The sequence below is a fragment of the Vulpes vulpes genome, chromosome 12 (assembly GCF_048418805.1).
Source record: "Vulpes vulpes isolate BD-2025 chromosome 12, VulVul3, whole genome shotgun sequence".
NCBI lineage: Eukaryota > Metazoa > Chordata > Mammalia > Carnivora > Canidae > Vulpes > Vulpes vulpes.
In genome coordinates, this window is record NC_132791.1 from 135,692,160 (window position 1) to 135,716,761 (window position 24,602).

The window sequence follows — 24,602 nt, forward strand, 5'->3', positions numbered from 1 at the left end:
GCTCCACTACTTAAATTAACCTGTTACCCTTGGGTGTACATTTAGAATAGAACCATCCCAGAATAAGATATATTCTTATATCCTAGTCTCCTCTGCTCCCAGTAGAAAATCCAGAAAGCTTTGATTAGTCCAAACCTTCATGGACAGCCTTACAAAATACGTACACTATGCAGGTTTGTTCTATCCACACCGTAATTCCTAGAGGTAATGGATCAACCAAATTGAACACGCAGCTGAACGCTTTTTTTTTTAGCCAATGAATTGAATGAACCATCTGTTGACTTTATGAAGTTACAAACTCAGATTCTTTCATTTGTTCCTACTGAATCTCCTCTGATAATTCCAGGACTTGGCAAAGCTGAGAAGTCCGTAAAATTAGTCTTCACTGGTATTGTCTGTTTTTAGATCTTCTGTCTCACCAGGCGTCCAGGGGCTTTCTGTGTCTCCCAAACATCTCATTTTCATAGTTCCCTCCTCTAAAAGTTGCAGTGGGAATCTCTCCATACCCTGTGCTTTCCTACCCCCTTATACCTTAGCTTTGCTGCATCCCATCTTCTGCTCCCCATGGTGAAAGTGGGTCAGATCATAAGTAGTGACTGAATTACTCATTGTTGTAAAAATGAGCAAATGGATGAATAATAGATGGAAAAAGCACCCCCCACCACAAGTGTTCCTATAAACTGTGTGATGTGTGCACTTCATCAGGGTTCTGGGGATGAAGTATTTTAACCCTAAGGAGCAGCTCTAATGATAAGACATTTTAGTCCACACAGCAGGCCAGGTGAAGAGGGGACAGGGGTAGGTGGAGAAGTTTAGGGGTAGATGAAGCTGACTTCTGAGCCCCCTACCATGTTAGCAATTGCCTCTGCCAGCCTCTAAGGGAGGCAATTGCCTCCCAGACCTAAGCACAGGTGCTGGGGTACCAAAGAAGTGTCACCAGGAACGTGGTATCTGATAATGCATTCTGCACTGTCTAGGACCTGAAAGGGAGCCTTACATATTTGGGGTCCTGGGTCCCCATTCTCATCACAGAATCTAAGAGGAGTTGGCTGCGTTCTTAAAAAATTTCCTCACTCAGTCTCTTTTCCTGCTTGTGCACAAATGAAGAACAGTGTCATCCAAATGGGCCTGCTGACTCTTGTCTTGCGGGATGCCTAGGTGAGCACAGGCTCCATGGTCAACCAGGCTGATGTTTCATTCCGTGGCATTGAGGAGCCATATGGCCCATTGGCCCCTGGAAGACACAAAAAACAGAAAATCCACATGCTCCTCATCACAACTCTTCATTTCCTAGGGTACAGTCCCAATTGAAATTAATTTGCTGAAATAACGTTCCTTTCCCCGGTTCAACTTACTTTGTGAGAAAAATGCCTGACTTCAACAAATCACTAAGCCAAGGACACAACGTTTTCTCTTTGTGAGGAAAAGCAGATATCCCATTAAAGAAATAAATTACTTGGTTGCATTTAGTTTGTATTTAAGTGTTCTGTTACTAAATACTCTTTGGCTGGGAAGCTCCATCATTCCTGCTGGCTGGTGGATTGGATAAATAGTAGTCTCTTGCCTGAAACTGTAGTCTGTTAGTTTTGAGCACTGATTCTCCTGGGCTTGATAAGGCGAGTCACAGGAGGTACAGGTTGGATTCTGCAGCTTTTGTTTCACTGTGTGTTTCCAGGGTTTTATTTCCAGGCAGGAGGCATTGGTCCTGTGCTGGCTCAGTGTTAGTGGAGACTTTCCGCCATTAATGATCACCCAATCTCCAACTCTACTGGCTCTTTCCTCATCACCTGGAGGCATTCTCAACTCTTTTCTGTTTTAAAAACAATATCAGAGAGGGTGACAGAACATGAGAGATTCCTAACTCTGGGAAACGAACAAGGGGTGGCAGAAAGGGAGGTGGGTGGGGGGTTGGGGTGACTGGGTGACAGGCACTGAGGGGGGGAACTTGATGGGATGAGCACCTGGTGTTATGCTATATGTTGGCAAATCAAATGCCAATAAAAAATATATACAAAAAAAGTTAAAAAAAAAAAAAGACAACTGTTGGGTAGCCTGGTAGCGGTTTAGCTCTGCCTTTAGCCCAGGGAGTGATCCTGGAGACCCGGGATTGAGTCCCACATCAGGCTCCCTGCATGGAGCCTGCTTCTCCTTCTGCCTGTGTCTCTGCCTCTCTCTCTCTCTCTCTCTCTCTCTCTCTCTCTCCCTCTCCCTCTCTCTCTCTGTCTCTCATGAATAAATAAATAAAATCTTAAAAGAAAAGAACAACTGTAACCCCAAACCTCTTACAGCCCTGCATGTAAAAGAGGGGAGAGACATTGTCCCCATTCTGCATCCCTTGTCAATTACTGTTCTATCATTCTGCTTCCCTTCACAGCCAAGCCTCTTCAATATCATCTACCTCTTCATGTCTAGCTCAAAAAGCAAAGCATTGCGATCTGGCTCATGCTGCCACCTGTGAAGTGCACCTTTTCTCAGCTCTTTGTTGCTAAATGCAGTCTTAGTTTGCTTAAATTCCACTTAGTGTTCACCTTCTTAAATTCTTACAGCCGTGAGCTTCCAGGACACCACTTCCTTGTGATCTGCTCCAACTGCCCTGGCTACTCTTTCTCCATCTCTTTTCCTGCCTCCATTTCCTTTCATCACAAGGTGAGTCTCTTAATTAACCCTTTATTTCTTTCAGTCTACCCTGCCTTTCTGGACGATCTCACCTCCTCCAATGCTGGCTCCATGCTCCAGCTGGGACTTCTCTGCTGAAATCCAAACATAAATATCTCACTGCCTTGAGCCATCTCTTGTGTCCACAGTAACTAGAGCTCTCCTCATCCTCTTGCACCTGCTCTCCCTCCTTCATGTGCTCACTCTCGGTGAATGACACGATAGCACACTTGAGATCTACTGAGAAACTTTGGATCATCTTTGACCTCACATCCAACCACTAACAAATTAGGCCATTTGACTCAAACTCCTTAAGACTTTCAAATCCATCTCATATTCCCCATTGCTGATGCACCACAGCTGTGGCTTTATATCACCTCTCCATCATTCTTTCCTGTCTCCCCTACTCTGGCTTTGCCTTCCTCCAATCCTTAATCCCCACAGCTGTTGAAATGATCTTTCTGAATAGAAATACAAATCTGATCAGGTAACTCTCCTGCTTGAGATTCATCACTGGCTCTCCATTGCTTTTGGAAGGAAACCCAAAGTCCTCTGTGTGACGTTGAAAGGCTCTGCAGGTGCTGGTTCTCTCCCACCCACCCCCACTCGGTCTTACTCTTCACAAATCTCATTCTCATTCTCCAAGCCCTCAATCACTTGCCTTTCTACTTCTCCAAGAGCCTCACAGTGTCTCATGGGGTTGCTGTTAAGGTGTTGGCCAGAGCTGCAACCATCTGATGGCTTGACAGGGGCTGGAGAATCAGCTTCCCAGGTGGCTCATACACATGGCCGGCAAGTGGTGCTAGTTGTTGGTAGGAGAACTCAGTTCCCCAAGGTGGGTCTCTCTGCAGGCTACTTGAGTGTGCTTTCAACATGGCGGCTGGCTTTCCCCAGAGAAAGAGAGAGAGAGAACCAGGTGGATGCCATCTTTTTGAGGACCTACCCTAAGAAGTCACATAGCCTCACTTCCACCATGTTCTTTTCATTTGATGTACATAGCTAAGCCTTGCTTACATCTCAGAGGGAAAGAGGGAATTAGGCTCTGCCTTTCTAAGGCAACAGTGCTGAAGAATTTGCAGACATATTTAAACATTTCTACCAAGGCTGACAATGAAGGGTCGAACTGTCCCAGCTCATGACAGGTGTGGAATCCACTCTAGGGAAAGGAGAATATGTGCTTTCCAATAAACTCCATGGCAGCAAGAAGACCTCAAGTTAGACATCAGTAGGGCTGCAGTTCTTTACAGAAGGGAGGCTGTTTACATGAAGAAAAGATGATTTTCGGGTAAAGCTGTATTTAGTACCAGCTCAGTCACTTGCTGTGTGTGCACCTTTAGGAACTGTACTGGTCTCTTCCGTGCCTCTTGTATCTCCCATGCCTCTCCTTTTTCTCATTGTATCATGACATAAAAACAGTGTGGCTTTTCAGAATATTATTGTGAAGATTAAATGAAATAATACATGGATGTGTTGACATGGCCTTTGGAAGAGTGGGGATGGCCACGAGCATGTACTTCCTGAATGGTCAACTGCCACATTTCCCTTGGCTTACATGGACAAGGACCCAATGGCCAGGCTCAGGGTGACCTTGATATTCATAACCATGTGGAGTCTATATCACTTATTAACCCATATCTACTTTTTTCCCCAAGGTCAATTTCTTCATCTTCCTGAAAATTGTCAAGCTTCTCATTTCAAAGCTCAAAGCCCATCAAATGTGCTTCAGAGATTATAAATACAGGTGAGTGGCCTGAGGTCAGTGCTCAATGGTCCAAGATTATTTTGACCCCTTCAGGCTGTTCTGGATAACGTTCTGGGGGAGGGGCATGAGCTATATCGATATGTCTGTTTCCCAAGATGAGTGTATCAAGAAAGGAACCTCTGAAAAAGGTGTCATGGGGTCATGCAAGGCTTTTGCCACTGTTGAGGACCTTCTGGCCCCATGGACATGAAGTGAGTGGTCAAGGGTATGCACATTCCCTGCAGCAGAGAACTTAAAATGCCCCTAAGAGTGGATGGTAGAGCCATTTGGTTGAGCCAAAGAGTGGCTCTAAGGGTAAGGATTTTAGTCCACATGGCAGGTCATAGGCAGAGGTGTGAGTGAGGATGGGTGGAGCTCTGTTTCTCTCTCACTAACACTAAAATTGGACCTGACGCAGGTGTGCTGGGAAGGTATTTTTTCCATTTATCTGACAAATATTTAATGAACACCTACCATGTGCCTGGACCTGTGCTTGGAACAAAAGAAAGATAGTATGTGGGCCCTGTCTGCAAGAAGAACATTCCAACTCCCAAAAACTAGTATTTTGGTGTGAACATATGTCAAGAGGGCTGATGCTGGCCATGATCCCAGATCTGCTGAGTGACCTAGGGCAACATACTTGGCCTCCCTGGGCCTAATTTCATGTGTGTAAAATGGGAATGTCACAGGAAACCCATCTCTTGCTTGTTAGGAAGACCAAAGAAGCTCATAGATGTGGGTTCTCAGTCTAATTGGATGTGTGAGTGGTCTTTGCCCAGGATCAAGACCCCAAATTCTATATACCTAAAACCCTTCTTCTGGGAGTTCCCAAAGGATATAAACACGTATGGTTCACCACTGACAAATATATGCTATAATTGGCCCAAACATTTTGCAACTCACCCTCTCACCCTGAAGGCACTTGGGCTGGCTTGGACAACACAGAACCATGCCGACTTTCTTGGCGCCTCTGGTGGAGAACTCTAAGTGGCTCAAAGCTTCTTTGGCTCTTCTCCCAAGGCTAAGCCTCTAACTGCTCTCTGAGGGTGGAGATCTAAAATCATGGTTAGAGCTGCTCTAGTCTTCCCATCATGGGTCCATTCAGGGAGGGCAGGCCTCTCACTAACCAGGCACAGGGGACACTGAAGCATCTGGGAAACCCGACAGAGGACGGCACTGCCCAGAAACAGAAACAGGGAGTAGACAAATCCCAAGACACCACTTTCCATGCAGACTGAGAGTCTACACCCTGCTTTTTTCTGCCCTCAAAGCCCACCATGTACCATTGGGGCTCCCCATGCTCCAAACCCATAGGGTCCCCTAAAGAAGCTTTCCATTCTAGCTGCTTATAAGCATCACCTGGCAAGGCAGCCAAAAGCATGGACTCATGAGGCCTTCCACTGGGTATTCAGACTCAGTAAATGTGGAATGGAGCCCTGTTACCTGGACTTCTTATGGACTTCCCCCAAGATATTTTGATGCAGAGTGCAGGACACTGGGTCAGATGCTGTAGTGAAATAACCCATGGAGTTTTCAGGTTGGGCCATGGCAGATATGCTTCTAAGCAGCCACAACATCCCCTTTTGCAAGATCTCCTTTGGAATTATCCAAGATGGTGGTTCCCAAACTTTTCTGATCATGCATCTTTTTCAATAAAGAAATTCTGAGCATGCCCCTCATCATTTATACCCATGGTCTGTTGAGCTGATATAGACATTATAAAATACAACAGAAAGAGAAAATGGTAAAGGATGGATTAAAATTTAACACATAGAACTTCAATTATCTTTCCTTATTACGTTTTCTTCTAATGCCACATGGATTGTTTTTGCACAGCCCTCAAGTGTGCATACCCGACTGGGAGCTGACAATCTAGGCAAGCATAAATACTGGGGAGACCCTCATGGCTGAGCAATGATCCAAGACAGCTATTTTGGGAGGAGAAAGAATAACTTGTCTGATATATACAACCAGTCTGGAAAGGTTTCTTCCTCCCTTCCTCCACCCTTGTTCAAGGATAAAGCTTGAAAAGAGAAACCTGGGTTTATGCCCACCTGGAGTCCTCCCAGGCTAAGACACCTTACCTTGGTGAGTTTGTCACCACCCAGGGACGTATCAGTGTTCCCAAATGGCTGAGACTTTGGAGAGCTGCCTAATGCCAACTGGACTCACAAGAGACTGATATATAAACCAGACTATACAACTGTTCATTCTTAGAGGTGGTGAAAGGCGGGAATGAGCAGGGGGGTTTCCTCCTGGTGCCTGCACTCCTAGCATACTTGACAACAAATAAGCCAGAAATTCAAAGCAGTCACTGGGGTGTTGCCAGTGATCATGTCGTCAAAGTAGAGTGATCGGTGCAAAGGATCACTGACCGTGAGAAACCCCCATTGCCCTGTGGGGCCACCTGCCTGGTGAAAGCAGGGCTCATTTCTCAGGGTCTCCACAGATAGGGCTGGGTAAGTACAGGGGACTCTTAGCATCTTTGTGACTTTCTTCATCATTCTGGTTGGCCATCTGCTTTCTGTTCACCTTGCTCCAGCACAGAGCACAGTACAATTGCTCAGCTTATGCTCATTAATTAGCAAAAACCCAGGGTCCTGCCTCTCAGGACACACCAGCCCACCTGATTTTCCTGCCCTGGCTGGCGAATCCTGCAGCATTGAGGAGGGCATCTGCTCATTTTTCTCTGCAGAGCAGTGCTAAATGCTCTCATTTCTAAGTCACCCCACTAGGTCACCCCCACCAGCTCACACTGAGCTCTTCTACCTCCACGTCCCCCTCCAGGTCTGTTTTCCTTTGCCACCCCTCCCCGGCTAGGATGAGGAGGAAGGGGCGACAGGGCCCAGGGCATTTTGTCCAAACTCTGGTAGAAACAGGCCTGCTTCCACCTCCCCCAGATTTTGAGAACTTTCAGAATGTAGCTCTCAAGATTTGGCCCCCATCTCCTCCAGGAGCATATTTTAGGAAAGTTTAAATTAAATAGGTCTGGGTCTTGCCAAAAAGGCAAGTTGTTAGTTGCTGGAGAACCTCCTGTAGTCCCCATCCTGTCCCTGGGCTTCCAGCATTCAAGCAGAGGAGAGTTACATGGCACACCTGCCTGGCCAGGAGTGGGAGAGCCGAGCCAGGCCCCTGGAATGTGGGCAGATGCCAGCTGATGATGCTCAGTGGCGTCAGAGTTGTCTGTTCCTTGTGGCTTCCAGCACCCAGGCTGCTCTTCCCCCGGAGGACCAGTCTCTACTCTCCATGTGGTGTGCCGGGCAGAGCTCTTGCTGAATTTATAAAGGAGGGTCATTTCTTCACCTGCCGAGCCTCAGAGCCCTTTCCAAAAAGATGTTCTGGTGGGCACCCAAAACCAAAAAAATGTAACAAATGGAAGTGAAATTGATCAAAGTCGTGGAGGTTGTAAGCAACCTGAAGGCAAAGATGGCTTATTTTAAAAAAAACAGTGATACCCAAATCCTAGTGAACATTCAAGCATCAGATATCAATATTCCGAGGGTTTACCATGTGTTTATTTGCTCTTTCAAACGACACTGTCAGTTGTATTATTATTAATAATAATGTTTTAATTATTTCAACACTTCATATTATGGTATTAGTTGTATAATCCTCATTTTTATAGATGAGAGCTTAAATAATTTGTCCAAAGCCACATGGAGGATAATTGGTGGCATCGAGATTTGAACCCAGGCCCAGATACTGCCCCTGGGTTCCACTGCTTTTGACCACAGCACCTCTTCTCCCACTGCACTGGCTCATGCTCCATAAATATTTGTTGGATCACTGAATGACTGCAATAAACCAAACAATTTAAACAAACAAATGACTATAGATGAAAAATAAGCATAAATACAGTTCATAAGAGTAAACGGCTGTAGATATATATTTATGGATTTCTATCCGAACAGGAACACACATGGTACTTTGTCTAAGGAGAAGTTAGAATGAGATAAGGAACGGGGAATCCCTTGACATCCTACCAGGGAGCTGACAGTTACTAAAATGGCCCAAAGCTTCATAAACAGAAGGCCATTCCTTAAAAATCATCCCATGCTAAATATGGGACTCGGGCACATGAAAAGGACATTAGGGGAAAACCTGGTGAAATCTGAGAGGGATCTGGAGCATAGTTACTTGTCGTATGCCAGTATTGGCTTCTTAGTCTTAACAAATAAATGTACCATGGTTATACACGATTTAACATGAGGGGAAACTGGGGGAAGCATATGTGGAACTCTCTGTACTCTCTTTGCTACTTTTCTACAGATTTGCTATTATTCCAAAATACAGAGCTTATTCAAAACACCTAATGTTTTGAATAGCATGGCCCCAAGTTAATGGTGAAATGCAGACCTGCATCTAAGTATGTAGCACGTATCATTAAAACTCAGATAACTGAGGCACCTGCGTGGCTCAGTGGTTGAGCATCTGCCTTTGGCTCAGGCTGTGTTGTGGGATCAAGCCCCACATCAGGATCCCCACAGGGAGCCTGCTCTCCCTCTGCCTGTGTCTCTGCTTCTTTCTTTTTGTATCTCTCATGAATGAATAAATAAAATCTTTAAAAAATAAATAAATTAATTAAATAAAACTTAGATAACCCAGAGCAAGGGTCACAAACTCAGATACTCACAGGGGCCAAGCGTGGAACATAAGTGAGTAGTACAGATGGGTTGAATGTTGTAGAGGACATGTTCCCTGTGAAGAAAACAGCTGCTATGGGCCCGCCAATGACAATTACCAAGAAAAATTGCAGGCCCAGATTTCCATGTTTTTCCAAAGAAGCCAGAAATCTGGCCCCCTCTGCTCCAACTGTCTTTATTACTTATAAGTGGTTCCAGTAACAGAAATCACCCCCTTAGCCTAAGTAAAAACCACCAGTAGTACAAATTTAACCTGTGGTTGCCACTTTGCTGCCTCTGAGACAGAGGGTTTTAAAAACACTCCTGGAAATTAAAAAGCAAAAACAAGCACATAAACAACTCTCTTGAAATATTCTGTCCTTAGGACCACCTTAGTGTTGCCCTGGATGGGAGTGGGGTTGGAATTGATGGGGCTCAGCTCAGGGGAAGGGCATAACTAGACCTGGTGTCTGTTTCCCCACTGCCTAGCACTCCCACCCCCAATACCCCATCCATCACTGGTCTTGCACACACAGCTTATGTGCCTACTTTCCTCCTACGGTTCTAGGTCTTTTCAGGGGACAAAGGTGAGATTTTCTCATTTCCTTGATACCATTACACTTGAATGGGTCTCACAGACACAGGATCCACACTAAACACTTTCTCTTGCATATAGTTAATCTTCCCGAGGACATCGCCCATGATCTCCTCCATCGTTAATTCCACAGGGTTGGGGTGGGGGGAAGCCTTCTCCAAGTCTGGCCCTTTAAGAAAAGTGACTTGGGCTAAAAAGTCATTAGGGATTAAACTTTTTTTTTCCAGTGTGTATATACAAGACAGTAGCTTTGTTTGTGCCCTGGGTATGAGTCACTTTTGCTAATGTAGGTAGTTTTAAATTAAGAAGCAGCTCAATGGTAAAAAAAAAAAAAAAAAAAAAAAAAGTCATTCCCAAATGTGGCTGCTTATCAGAACCCCATGGGAGGATTCCTTAAAAATTTACATTCCCAGGACTCAAAGGGCAGAGGTTTTGACTCAGGAGGTTGACACCTCAGCTGAGGAAGCTAGCTGGCTATATCTATTTACTATCTTTCTATCATCTATCTATTATCTACCCAGCCAGCCAGCCAGCCATCTATCTCTCCATCTATCTATCCATCCATCCATCTACCCATCCATCCACCCACCTATCTACCCATCCATTTCTCCATCTATCTCTCCATCTATCTGTTTATCCATCCATTCATTCATCTATCTATCTATCATCTATCTTTTTAGGTTCTTTAAGGAATTCTAATGATAAACCATGTTTGGGAACCACCGGTATGCGATATGGAATGTTTGGGCCCCAGCTGTGCACTTTGCACGTGGGTGGTACAAAGGAATGTTTGTCTTTTTTTATGCAGAGTGTATACAGCAGCGAGCTTCCACACAGTACTTTTTATGAGGAGGATCAGTTTCTCATTTCCTGCAGCCCTTGCTGTCTTGGGGCTGAAGGGCAGCATGGGGCTTGAAGGTCAAGCTCTGCATGGAGTGTGTAGGGTGTGAGTTTGAAGTCAGAAGCCTCACTTCCAGGCCTGGATTTGTCACTTAGTGGCTGTGTGACCCCAGATACTTCATTTGCTTTCCCTTCTCAGGTTCAATAAAGCACTGACATTGGAAGTCCTGAATAGAGAAAGAAATAGAGGCACCTGCCAGCCAGGTAATAGGAAATCTGTCATACCTGGTAGTGGTGTAGTGTCCCAGGGAGACAGCCATGCACATGGAAATCTATCCATCAGTCAAAACATTAAGATCTATAGGCATATCATAATCTTTATAGGAAAATTCATCCATCCATCCATTCATTTATTCATTCATTCACTCCATTCATGTATCCTGAGTGTCTGCCAAGAGTCAGGTGTAGGGAGGAATCAGTTAAACAAGACCACACTGGCCCTTAAAGCATTCAATGTGTAGCCAAGGAGACAAACTAGAAGATCAACTATTTTTCAGTATGATAAGAACTATGATAAAGTCATGGACAGAAGAGCAGGAAACTGCCTATTCTCAACATAGCTCTCCTGACAGTTTTTTGGTTGTCATTTGCAGATTGGCAAAGTCAACACTGGTCCTCATTCCTTTGTTGGGTGTTCACGAGGTTCTCTTCTCCTTCATCACTGATGATCAAGTGGAAGGATTTTCAAAACTTATACGACTCTTCATGCAGCTGACTCTGAGCTCATTTCATGTAAGTAGGCATCTGAACGTGGATTCCTTTGCTTTGGAGAAAACCAAATGCCCTTGACCCAGACAGATTGAGAATTGAGAAAGAAACAGGTAGAAACAAAGTTGTAGTGTCAACAGGCTCTCTGGCACTGGCACCTATGGCATGAAAAGGGTGTGTAGACCAAAAGTGTTGTGTTGCCTTGATCCTGCCAGCATGACTCAGTGACTAAGAAGGGAAAAGTGGTCTGTTTCCTGGGCTGTAATAGTTGGTGTGACTCACAATCATATTAACTGTGAGTGTCAGCATGAAGCCTTTTATTATGTGCCTATTTTTGCTGGGCTCTCTGCAGGGCGTTGTGCACAATGAACATTGTCTATACTTCAGGTGACATACTCAGAACACAATACAACTTGGTAGGAACCAGTGAGTCAAGACCAGGCAGCTCTTGAAGCTTGCCAGTTGTGTCAAGATGTGTTGGAGGAAGCCAAAACTAGAACCAGTAGTCCAGCTGTTGCTCTTTTTCCTGGCTATTTGGTTATCCATCCTTAAATTGTTATCCATTACCTAGTAGCTTATAACAACGATAATTTTTATTCTTTCTCATTATTCTGGGGAACTCCAGGTGAGCATAGTAAGGATGGCTCCCCTCTGCTCCATGTGATGCCATGCCTTCCAAGATGCTTCACCACTCTTATGTCTGGTGTCTGAGCTGGGAAGGCTCACATGGTTAGGGCTGGCTGGAGTGGATTTATTTGGTCAAATTTCTGGGGCTTCATTTCTCACTGCCAGCTACTTCCCTCAGTTCCATACAGTCTTGGGGCCTATCCCTTACTGCCGATTCTCCTCACATGATCTGTCTAGCAGGGAAGCTGAACTTCTTAGATGGCAGTGCAGAGCTTCCAAGAGCACAAAAGCAGGAGCTTCCAGCCTTCTAAATGCCTAGGCCTGAAACTCATACAGTGATACTTCTTCTGCATTCTGATACTCATACAGTGATACTTCTTCTGCATTCTGATGTTTAAAGCAAATCCCATGGGTGCCTGGGTAGTTCAGTTGGTTAAGCATCCGACTCTTGATTTTGGCTCAGGTCATGATCTCAGGGTTGTGAGATTGAGCCCTAAGTCAGACTCCATGCTGAGTGTGGAGCCTGCTGGAGATTCTCTTTCCCCTTCTCTTGGCTCCTCACCTGCTCACTTTCTAGATATATAAAAAAAGAAAAAAAAATTAAAGCAAATCCCAGATTTTTAAAGAAAATCCCAGCCTGGACTGAAGGGGAGGAGACTACACAAGGGTATCAATACTGAAAAGCATGGCTCAGTAGCAAAGGCCACAAATCCAAGCAACCATCAAAAACAGTGCTGGCAGCAGAGTCTCTGTTCAGTAGTAACCTTGGGACTAATCATTGCAAAATGCTAGTACAGGGCAGGACTTATGGAATGGAGGAAAGAGGCACTTGGCAAGCAATCCCCTCCCCCAAGAAACAACAGTAAAATCACACAAGATTGTCAACAGCAATGACGTGAGGGCCCTGGAAACCAGCCAGAGGCATACAAAAGGCTGAGAAGAGTTTATTCAAGAAAAATTGTTAAATCTGAGTAACAACAGTGGGGTCCATTTGTTTAGCCTGGAATGTGCTTGTCCTTCAACTTCTCCGTCAGTGAGGAAATTCTAGTGAAAACTAGCAGCTTCGTTGCAATAAGGGGCTGACTTGATGTAGAACAATCAGAGAGCAGGAAAAGCCCACACTCCTGGCCACTGTCAGATACAGTAGTGATCTCAGTGGCAAAGGATTGAGAGATGAAAATGTCACAGCCTAAGACAGTCATCCTAGCTGGGATGAGAAACGGTCTGGCACGCTAGCCAGAAACTCAACAGGGGGATTTGAGGAATGAGACATATCATGGGTTTTGATCAGCTCGAAAATATTTCTCTGGTAGGCTGGAGGCTTGTGCAAGGTTACATACACACTCAGGGGAGACCAGAGAGGATATTCACATGTTGCTGGCTGAACACGAGCTCCTGCACACACATCCAGGAGACACAGGAGATAGAAAGTAAAAGCCATAGAAGACTTATCAACTGTCTAAACTTGGAATGGGTCTCCCAAGCCACACACAGGTCCATTATTAAAGAGTGTGGAAGTCTTACTGATTTAAGGTGATTGAACACGACTTCTGATCAATCATTGACTAATTGTTAAGCTATTATAAACAGGATCAGGAGGCCAGACTTAAACACAAAGCCAAAAATTTTTGAAATGAGCACAGACATCAGTGAGCTGTATAACACAGGGGAGAAAAGTCTCACAGAACTATTGGCCCAGACAAAGCAACTACCCAGGAAGTAGGGAGTAGGGAATACAGATTCTAAAACTTCCAGTTTGTTAAAAAATAAAAAAATAAAAAAAAAATAAAACTTCCAGTTTTGAACAACAAAAACGAAAAATTATGAGACATGCAGAGAAACAAGAGTGTGACCCTTACTCAGGAAAAAGAAAAGCAGTCAACTGAAACTCTCTGAGAGGTTGCTTAGCAGACAAAGAATTTCAAAGAAGCTGTTATAAATATGTTCAGGAGTGCCTGGCTGGCTCAGTTGGTAAAGTGTGTGACTCTGGTCTCAGGATTGTGAAATTGAGCCCCATATTGGGTGTAGAGATTACTTAAAATTAAAATCCTCAAAAAATATATGTTTGAAGGACTGAAAGAAATCATGTTTAAGAAATTAAAGATCAGCATGATGACAAAGATTTATCAATTAGGAAATCTCAATATAGAGAGAAATTGCAAAATAAGAAACAACCTGAAAAAATTCTAGGGTTGAAAAGTACAATAATGAAAATGAAAATTTCGCTTGGGAGGCTTGATATCAGAATCAGATGGCAGAAGAAAAAGCCAATACATCTGAAGATAGGTCGGTTGAAATGCTCCAATTTGAGAAACAGGAAAAAAGGGATGAAGAAAATAAAAGAGTCTCAGAGATCTGTGGAACACCATTGAGCATTTCAGCATACAGTCCCAGAAGGACAAGAGAGAGAAAGGAGAAGAAAAGTTCTTTGGAGAAATAAGGGCTGTGCACTTCCCAAAGGTGATGAAAAACATTGATCTATGAATCCATAAAGCTCAATGAATCCCAAAGAAGATAAAACAAGGAGATCCCCACCGAGAAATGTTATAGTTATAGTTATATAAATGTTATAAATGTTAAATGTTATAGTTCAACTGTTGAAAGCCAAACGCAAAGAGAAAACTCTTGAAAGTAGTAAGAGAAAAATGACTCATGACATACAGGGACCAACAAACAAGTGACACCTGACTCAAATCAGAAACAGTAGGAGTCTGGAAGCAGTGATATGACATAATCAAAGTGTTGAAAGAAACATAATTCAACCAAGGATTCTATATCCTGCAAAACCGTGTCTCAAAAACAAAAACAAAAACAAAGGGCAGCCTGGGTGGCCCAGCAGTCTAGCTCCGCCTTCAGCCCAGGGCGTGATCCTGGAGACCCAGGATTGAGTCCCATGTCAGGCTCCCTGCATGGAGCCTGCTTCTCCCTCTGCCTGTGTCTCTGCCTCTCTCTTTCTCTGTCTCTCTATCTCATTAATAAATAAATAAAATCTTTAAAAAAATTAAAAAATAAAATGGAACATGAGAAAACATCTGTTTACTTCCAAATGCTTTTGATCTCATAGAACCCTCACATTGTCACCATGAGGGAGAAATTATCCTACCACTTTAGTGACAGAGGACTCAGAGGAGGAATTCTGCATGTCAGTAGTCATCAGAGATGAGGTTTCTTTGTGGAGGTTGAGCCCCTGCTGGGAAGTACTCTGTCATAGTGCCTCATGCTCATCAAAGGCCAGAGGCAGAGCCTGGGGCTGGGCAATTGAATGATGGCTCCTTTTTCCTTCCTTTTTAAAAAAATATTTTATTTATTTATTCATGAGAGACAGAGAGGGGCAGAGACACAGGCAGAGGGAGAAGCAGGCTCCCTGCAGGGAGCCCAATGCAGAACTCATCCCAGGACCCGGGGTCATGCCCTGAGCCAAAGGCAAATATCTACTCAACCACTGAGCCATTCAGGTGCCCTGGCTCCTTTTTCCTTCTGTTGGAGCTGAGCTGTGTGTGGCTCTGAGCTGCAACACAGAACCCATTGCTGGCCTTGTTTATTTTCATTATGAAACCATGTTTAATATATTTCAATCTTTGGGGGTGGATTTCAATGGTGAAGCTTTAATAATTCAAGTTTCCTGTGTTGTTTGGTGTTAACCTTCTTTAAAAGATAATCATAAATTAGAAACAATTTCATTGTCAGCAATGAAACAAGAACCAATAGCTATTATGTCAGCAGTATTTGTTGGCTTTTCTTCCTCTGAGGGCTTGATAGGTTATGTGAGCCCTTGGTCAGCTGAGCTCACATGCCCCAGGCCCTCTGAGGACCAGAAGCTTATGGGGGAACTACATGGGACAGATTTTGAGGAAGAATCAGCTTTTATCAGACTCCATTGGCAAGGGAGCTTGTGTTAGCAGCTCCACTGATTGCTCTGTGACAAACTACCCCAAAACTTCATGGCTCAAAGCAGGAACTGTGTTGTTATCTTTAATGATTCTATAAACTGGGCCTTCTGGACTCAGCAGGGTGATATTTTTGATACATGCAATTTTAAAAATGGGCCTGAAAATATCTGAAAGCTCAGTTGGGCTGGAACATCCAAAATGATTCATTCACATGGCTGGACATTGACACGGGCTGTTGGCTGGGGCTCAGCTGAGGCTCTTGATCATAGAATGTCGTATCAGTTCTCCTCCACGTAGCCTCTCCATCCACCTTGGGCCTGGTGCTGGACTCCCAGAGCATCCCCAGAGCAAATGTTCTAAGAGGGAGAAGGTAGAAACTTCCAAGATTTCTTAACGTATAGGCTCGGAAGTCCCAGAAGGTTACTTCCACCACATTGTACAGGAGTCACAGATTCAAGGGGAGGGGAAACATGGTCCACCACTTCATGTGAGGAGTAACGTATGCCTATAGGGAAAGGAGAGATCCTTGGGGCCATTTCTGGGGACTCACCACCTCACTGGATCCTTTGGTCCTGCAACTGGAGCTCTGCCTGCTGCCATGCATCAGTAAGAAACATGAGGATCCTGTGTTTCCTGTGCAAACTGAGCCAGGAAACACACTGACAGGGCCTGTGCATGGACAGAGTACTTCTGGGTACCCCTGCACTACTCCCCTCCATCCTCCTAGGCAGAGGTGACAGCATGAGTGAGCAGATGTATGGGGGCACATCCGGTGGGTCATATTTTAGTGCATTAGCAGGAACTGTCATGGGCCCAACAGAGGCTTTTCCTTGCTGCTTGGAGGCTCCTTCACTCTTCCAAGAGCTTATTTCATAGAGAATTTCACCATCAAGGGATCTTTGGAGAGACTTGTCACCAAGTGGTGGTGGCATAGGAAGTGAGCGCCATGTGTTCTGTGGGACCACTCCCTTCACACTCATTTTATCTAGAATGAGAGTTAACCGGACTCCAGGAGCCTCTGAAAACAGTCAGTCAAGAACCCAAAGAAGTGAAAGACATGTGTGTGATGTGGAATCCTATTTTAGCTAACTCATTCGTGAGGATTGCGACAAGAGAAAGCTACCTCTTCTAATATCATATGCTCAAGGGCATGCATAATCTCCCTGCCACTGTATGGGGCAACTAGGAACCCCCAATGAGACTGTGTGTGTGTGTGGCAGTGATAAACTGGTACCACCATGCCCCTGTTTAGGAGCTATCCCCATGGAATAAAGGGTGCATGGAGAAAGAAAATCCCACACTGGTGAGCAGAATCCAAACACATGACTGATATCAAGATAGCCAGCACGCCAAATCTCTAAGCCTCCATAAGGAAGACCATAAAATTCTTCCCCCGGGGCAACATGTTATAATCACTTTATAATATCAGCTCCTTTCCCAGTACCAAACCTCCCTTGCCAGCTGCAGGGGGTGAGAGAAATATTATCAAGAGAGATGGGAGAGTCGGTCTGCACTCTGACCTTCACTCTTCAGTCAGAAACGTGTCCTTCCCTTGTGAGTCCTGCCATTTTACGCTGTTCCCCTCCCCCCTACAAACACTCAGGCACTTGAGTCCTGCACATGTATGGAGCTCTAGTACTTTAGACACACAGCCCAGGTGCCACAGATGCTAACATGACTGGGGAGGCCATGGAATGCAGGTTAGCATAGCTGGATATCACATCAGGAAGCATTAGAGTCAGCAAATGCCGGAAGACAGTCACAAGCTACAACAGCTTTGATCCCAGACTTCCTGGCAGTCAGGCAGTGAATCCAGAAAAATCTTCCGACATCAAGATGGGTATCCCTCTCCAGAAACTTCCCCAACACAGGTGCTTTGGAAATGGAAATGCCACGTAAAGGTGGCCTGTCGTTTCCACTGGGACCCTTGGTGCCCACAATGCTTCATAAATGACAAGGAAGACAACAGAACGGAGACCGTCCTGTTGTGTTTTAGAAATCATTGTGCATTGTACAAGGCGAAGCTCTTGTGTTGTTAGTAACAGAAACCCAACTCACTCACTCACATATTCCTTTTACAGAAAGGGTTGAGCTCCTCTCACGTGCCAGGCATTTGTTTTTGGTTCTGGGTGTCTGGTAGTGAAAAGACTAGATAAAGACGCCAGCCTTGCTGAGTGGGGGCAGGGAGGGACAGTTAAGAACCAAGTTGCCCAGTAATAACAACATAATTCTGGGGCTGCAAAGAATATAATCAGAGAGCTCACAGCTCACGGTGACTGGAGAGGCTACCAAAAATTGAGCGGTCGGGTAAGATCTCTCTCTTTTATAGATATTTGAGCTGAGAGCTGAATTTTGAGAAGCCAGTTAGGCAGAGATTTGAGAGAAGAATGGTCCAGAAGACAGAAAGCATGAAGGGACCTCAATAAGCAATGAGTTGTGCTAGTTAGTGTCCAATATAGCCACCAAGGATCTTTGCCTCCTGGTATTCACGGCCCCACAGAGTCTCCTCTCACAAGGAATAGGGTTGATCTGCATGACTGCTAAGGTACTGTGGACATGAAGGAATGTGGCTTTTGAGGCCAGGTCATCAAGAGGTTGTAGCTTCTGCCTGGCTCCCTTGGGTCACCCACTCGGGACAGGTCGGGGAGCCAGCTCCCTTGTCACAAGGACACTCACACAGCTCTGTGGCAGAGACCAGCACCTCCTACCACCAACCAACATCAACTTGGCAGGCATGTGAGCCATCTTGGAAGCAAGTCAAGCCTTCAGAACACTGAAGTCCCAGCCAACATCTTGTCTGCAACCTGAAGGATGACCCTGAACCAAAATACCCAGCTAAGCCACCATTGGATTCTTGGCCCGTAGAAAGTTGTGTGAGACGGTAAATCTTGACTGTTTTGATCCACTGAGTTATACAGTGACAGGTAACTAGTACCTCAGCTTGGGATGCTGGAGGAAGCCAGTGTGGCTGGAATGGAGTGGCTGAGGGCAAGCGGGTAACAAGAAGTGGATAAAGTCAGCGACACAGAAACAGAGCCCAGGTGCCTTCTGTGGTTAGGAGATTTTTAAATTTTAATCTACATGTGATGAGAAACGATGGGCATGGAATCATCTATCTTTTCAAAAGAAATGTTGACTCAAGAAGGGGTTATTTATTATGTCACATAAATGAAAACTTCAGGATCAGGCATTGGTGGATCCAGGTATGCATACGAGATTGGAAATCTTGTCTCTTACCTTGGCTTCATCAGCTTTTCTCTCTCTTGGCTTCATCCTCAGACAAGCTGACTCCCTGCAGCTGGGAAGACACCCATGGGTATCTCTGGGCTGACTTTGACCATAAAGTTGGCAAACACAGGGAAGAGAGTGCAACCCTTCCTCCATTCCTAGGCAAAAGAATTCACATCAGCCCTGCTTGGGTCCCCTGACCATTTGGGCTGATTATTGTGGTGATGGCCATCCTAGAACATGGGGACCATGATCGACAACCCTGCCAGAAGCCCAGAGAGTAGGGCAGCATCAGTTCCCAAAGGGAAAGAATAAAATTGAGGCCAAAAAAAAATTAGCAATGCTCACCATGAACAAGTAGAAATGGGACAGCGGTCTTGTACAATATTTGTATAATTGAATGAATAACACAAAGTATTTAGGATTTATTCATCATTAACCTGTAGGCATCTAAGCACATACCTGGGCTGATACGGGTGGTGGAGGTCAAAGTCAGAAGAGATCCCAGTGAAATCCAAGCTAATGTGACCAGTATGGCCAACTCCAGTTAACGCTGGCAATGTAGTCACCTGACTCTTCTGGGGGCTTCCCGGATGCGGGGGGTGAGGGGGGGCTTGGATTCTCCAGGCCACTCCCAGACACATCTTCTCCTAAGGCAAACCTCATGTCATATCTTCCTTTGCTTGCAGGGATTACTCGTGGCCTTGCAGTACTGCTTTGCCAATGGAGAGGTACGTCTCCGAAGCTGCTGTTCGGGTTCTGGTGAGGCTGGGGCTGGCGTCCTGTAGCGCCCACAGGTTTCTGGTTGTGTGATGGGGGACATGGTGCAGTGACCAGCATGTACCCAGGGCAAATGCATACTGTGAGCACCCAGTAGGGCGAGCAGGGGGAAGTCCAGAGGAATGGGAGATGGTGTCGGGATGCACGGAAGAGGCTCACATCCCCGCTCTGGCCCTGCTGGGGACACTCAGGGAGCATTCATTAAATGTGACAGAGGGAACCTGCTTGAACTTTGGAGTCCAAAAATCGGGATTCTGGCTGTGACTCATCCACTTAGCAGGTCTGAGTGCATCGGGTTCCTAGAGCTCTTTCGCCCTCAGTTTCCTGATCTGTAAAATGATTATAATAGCGGCCCCTGGTTATTATTGTGTGGCTCTGAGCTTTCTGGGTTCCTGGTAACTATGGTGATTTTCATCATCATCATCATCATCATCATCATCATCACTACCAGTTCTCTGCTCCCTGGAAAGAGGCTTGAAAGGGGGAGGGCAGGCGGTTTCCTCCTGGCTTTAGGAACTGGTGGCATCTCCAGGCCCTCTTTCACCCCCCAGAATGTAAGCTCCTGGACAGCAAAACCCACTTCCCTCCTGCTCCCTCCTGCTGTCACCTCTGTCTTCCTACAGGGCGGGGGGGCTCCTTGTCCACCAGGCAGGTGTCATATGCCACCTCTACACAGTCCTTTCTGGAATACTTATATCTCAAATTTTTGTCTCCTCGCCTCACTGTCCTGCTCAGTAGCCACATGGTGTCACTACCATGCGCTGTGCACACATAGGCTTGTTTACTCCTCTCTGTGCATCTCCACAGTTAGAAGGTAAGTTTCCCGGGGGTGGCACATGGGAGCCGTGCAGTGAGTGATTGCTGATAGGACACACACACACACACACACACACACACACACACACACACACACGGCCAGGTGACTCGGGAACAGTAACCCGCCCTCTTATCCCCCGCAGGTGAAGGCTGAGCTGCGGAAGCACTGGGTCCGCTTCTTGCTGGCCCGCCACTCGGGCTGCAGTGCCTGGGTCCTGCAGAAAGACTTCCGGTTCCTGGGAAAATGTCCCAAGAAGCTGTCCCAGGCAGGCCGCACGAGGACACGGGAGAAGCTGCAGCCCTCGCTGGGCGGTGGCAACAACCATGGACAGCTCCTGCACCTGGCAATGCATGGCCTGGGGGGACTGGGCCCCCGGCCCCCACGGGGACACGCAGCCTGGCCCCGGGGCAGCAGCCTGTCCGAGAGCAGCGACGGGGACTTCACCCTGACCCATACCATGGAGGAGATTCTGGAAGAGAGTGAGATCTAGGCTGGAGGCCCACCGCCCGGGGAGAAAGGAAGTGGCATGTGCACAGAGCCCTCGGGGTCTCCCCATGCACCGCGCCCATTTTGGCGTGAAGTTCATGTCCAGGTCTCTGATGCTCAGACCCAGTGTGGAGGATGCCCTAAAGGCTGAGCAAGGCCCCGGGCCATTAGGGTCGGGCTCAGTGACTAAAGCAATACAGCAGGGCGCTGGAAGAAAACCACAGGAGGAAGATTCTAGGGGAACACACGTTAATGGCCAAGAGTGTCGCTTTGGAGTGTGCAGAAATGCATGTGTATTTGGGCGGGTACGTTGCCATGGGATGAGAGAAATACAGCCTTACACTAGTGGGAGCACCGGTAGGGCAGTCATCAAGATTTAGTAGTTAAAACACATAGTGCTCAATTCGATTTGCATTTCAGATCCACGAATAATCTTCTCGTGTAAGTGTATCCCACGGGGTATACGTGATCCGCAATTCAAATGACATTGCAAGGCCACTATTTTGCCTAGCAGCTCCGTTGTCAAAGACACTCTGCCAGCAGGGTGGGGACTAGGGTGAGGTAGGTGAGGAACCCGGCTTGGGTGCAAGATTTAAGACAGCACTGGAAAAAAAATCTTCAAGATAAGTAATATTTTAACACAACATTAAAAAAATCCGCAAGCTTCCGCAGATGGGCCATTTCTAAAGATAACTTTTTATTAGCACAGCGCCAGGATGAGGGTGAGACCAGCGAGAGACCAGCTCATCTAAATGCAGATTCTGATCCTGACTTTATTGAAAACATTGGTATTTTGCCTGTCACGGATTTTGGGGCGTGAATTTCTATTTTTAAACAATTGCACCTAAAATATTATTTATCTTGCTGATTCCATGTTTCCGCCCTCCCCCCTGGAGTCCCGGGTCTGCTTGCCAAGAGGAGAAACTGGAGCAGAGGCACTGGGCAAGTGCATAACAAAGCGAAGGTTTATTTTTTTGGTGTCCAGATCATACATAGCTCAATCATTAAAAGTATACGTCCTTCTAATTTCTCCCTGCTCTAAATATCCCTGCCTTCCCTGCTCAGGTCTGTTAGCTTCTAGGGAGCTGGGGCCCTGCTGTGTTCCTAGCCTGCACCCAGCACAGCAGGTTCAGACTAGGTCCCCAGTATACACTCGTCGATGACATGGGACAGAGATGTCTTTGGAAGCATTGGATGCTGTTGGGGATCAGTGACCCAGGACCCGACCTTGAATAGGAGAAGGAAGTTTATTTTTTTCTCAAAGCATCTGTAAATATGTCCTCCCTGCCTCGTCACTCCCCAAATGGGGTGACACGTGCACACACACACACATACACACACCCCGCTTGCTCTTGTCTCCTTAACAATTAAAATAACAAGTTTATTTAATTGAGTCTGTATCAGGTCAATTCTTTGACACGTGTTTCTTACTGGGTGCTGAAGGTCTCTTGTGTCCTGAGAATCTGGAGCACAGTTCCTGGATAGATGTGAAGGAAAGGGCTGTGGCATTGAGCCTCCTTGGGGACCCAGAGGAGGGGATGGAGAAGGCAGGAGGGGACAGAGGTCAGAGGCCAAAAGGGTGGGAGGCAAGTGTCTCCCCTCATCTAGACCAACCCCTAGATTGTTCACTCTCTTGGTGCTTTGAAGATCTGGCTTAGTGGGTCTCAATCCTGGCCTGACAATCACCTGAGGAACTTGCTTGGAAACACTGATGGCTAGCCATGACCCAGAGATTCTGATGGAATTGGTGTAAATGAGCCTGGACATGGGTATTTTTAGAAATTCTTGAGTGATTTTGTTCTTTTTTTAACTTTTCTAAATGTGGTAAAATATATGAACATAAAATTTACCATGTTAACCACTTTTAAGTCTATAAATCAGTGGCATCAAGTGCATTCATACCGTTGTCCAACCATCTCCAGAACTTTCTCACCTTCCTAACTGAAACTCTATCCCCATTAAACACTAATCCCATGGGATGCCTGGGAGGCTCAGTGGTTGAGCAGCTGTCTTTGGTTCAGGTTGTGATCCCAGAGTCCTGGGATCAAGTCCTGCACCTGGGTTCCCCAAAGGGAGCCTGCTTCTCTCTCTGCCTGTGTCTCTGCCTCTTTCTCTATGTGTTTCATGAATAAATAAATAAAATCTTAAAAAAAAAAAAAAAACACTAACCCTGTATCTCCTAGGCCCAGCCCCTGGTTACCACCATTCTACACCCTGTCTCAGTATGTGATGGCTCTAGGTACATTACATAAGTGGAATCTCACCATATTTGTCCTTTTGTGACTGGCTTATCTCAACACACTGCTCTCGAGGTTCATCTATCTTGTAGCATATACTAGAACCTCCTTCCTTTTCACAGCAGAATAACATTCCACTGTGTGGATGAAATATTTTATTCCATTCACCATGTGATGGACACTGGGTTGCTTCCCCATTTTGGCTACTGTGAAAAATGCCGCTGTGGGTTTGGGTGTGCAGAGGATTCTGTTTGAGTCCCTATTTTCAATTCTTTGAGTAGACGCCTTGGAGGAGAACAGCTGAGTCCTAAGGTCCTTCTGTTTAATATCTTGAGGAACCACCAAGCCATCCTCCACAGCAGCTGTGCCATTTTGTATTCCACCGGCCATGCACAAGGGTTCCAATCTATCCAGTCCTGGCCAACACTTACTTTCTACTTTTTTGATCATCGCCATCCTGATGGGTATGACATGGTAGCTAGGGTAGTTTTAACTTGCATTTCTGTGGTGACTAAAGATGTTGAGCACCTTTTCATGTGATTATGGACATTGGCATATCTTCTCTGGAGAAATCCTATTCAAGCCCTTCGCCCATTTTTAAAAATGAGGCTGTATGGGTTTTTGGTTTTTTGTTGTAGTTGTTGTTGAGTTGTTGAATTTCTTTGTATGTTCTGGATTTTAAGGCTTTACCAGATATATAATTTGCAAATATTTCCTTTTCTTCTGTAGGCTGTCTTTTCACCCTCTTGATGGTGTCCCTTGACGGACAGATGCTTCTGGTCATGATAAAGTCTGGTTTATCTGTTTATTTTCTTCTATTGCCTGTGCTTTGGGGGCCATAGCCACCTGCCTGGCTTTCATATGTCACCAAGGTCGAAGACATGGAAAAGGTATCAAGTGACACCTCCCCTCCAAAACTCACTATGCTCTGCTAAAGTCCAAATAAATAAGCCTTCTGTCTGTGACATGTACAGCTTAGAAATTCTTCGTTAAGAACAGACTTGACTGATTCTCACAACTCTGAGTAATAATTGATGTTAAGTGTGGTTGGCTCAGTTTTGTGGAGCTGTTTTATTTTGTTTTTTGAAGGGTAGGATCCCAGCTAGGGCCTCAGTTGAGACACACACACCTACCTGAGCTCATCTGATAAATTTGTGTGGCCTCCAAGCAACAGAAATGGAGGTGGAGTGGGAAATAGGGTGTCTGTGTCCCCATCTGGCTCCATGGACAAGGCCTGAGCCCTGGTGTACAAAGGGAAGCCACAAATCACATTCAAGAGAGCTGTTGCCAGGAGGCAGTGACAAGAGCTGTTTCCG

General features: G+C 45.7%; 1 protein-coding gene across 1 annotated transcript in view; it reads left to right on the plus strand.

The window, feature by feature from the left end:
- Window positions 1–22,437, plus strand: part of GLP2R (glucagon like peptide 2 receptor) — a 49,796-nt gene extending 27,359 nt beyond the window's left edge. The window contains exons 10-13 of the mRNA XM_026005686.2: window positions 4,308–4,396; window positions 11,107–11,245; window positions 19,656–19,697; window positions 20,706–22,437. Coding sequence (XP_025861471.2) covers window positions 4,308–4,396; window positions 11,107–11,245; window positions 19,656–19,697; window positions 20,706–21,053 — 618 coding nt within the window. The 3' untranslated portion in view covers window positions 21,054–22,437. The remainder of the gene's footprint in view (window positions 1–4,307; window positions 4,397–11,106; window positions 11,246–19,655; window positions 19,698–20,705) is intronic.
- Window positions 22,438–24,602: the final 2,165 nt, after the last annotated feature.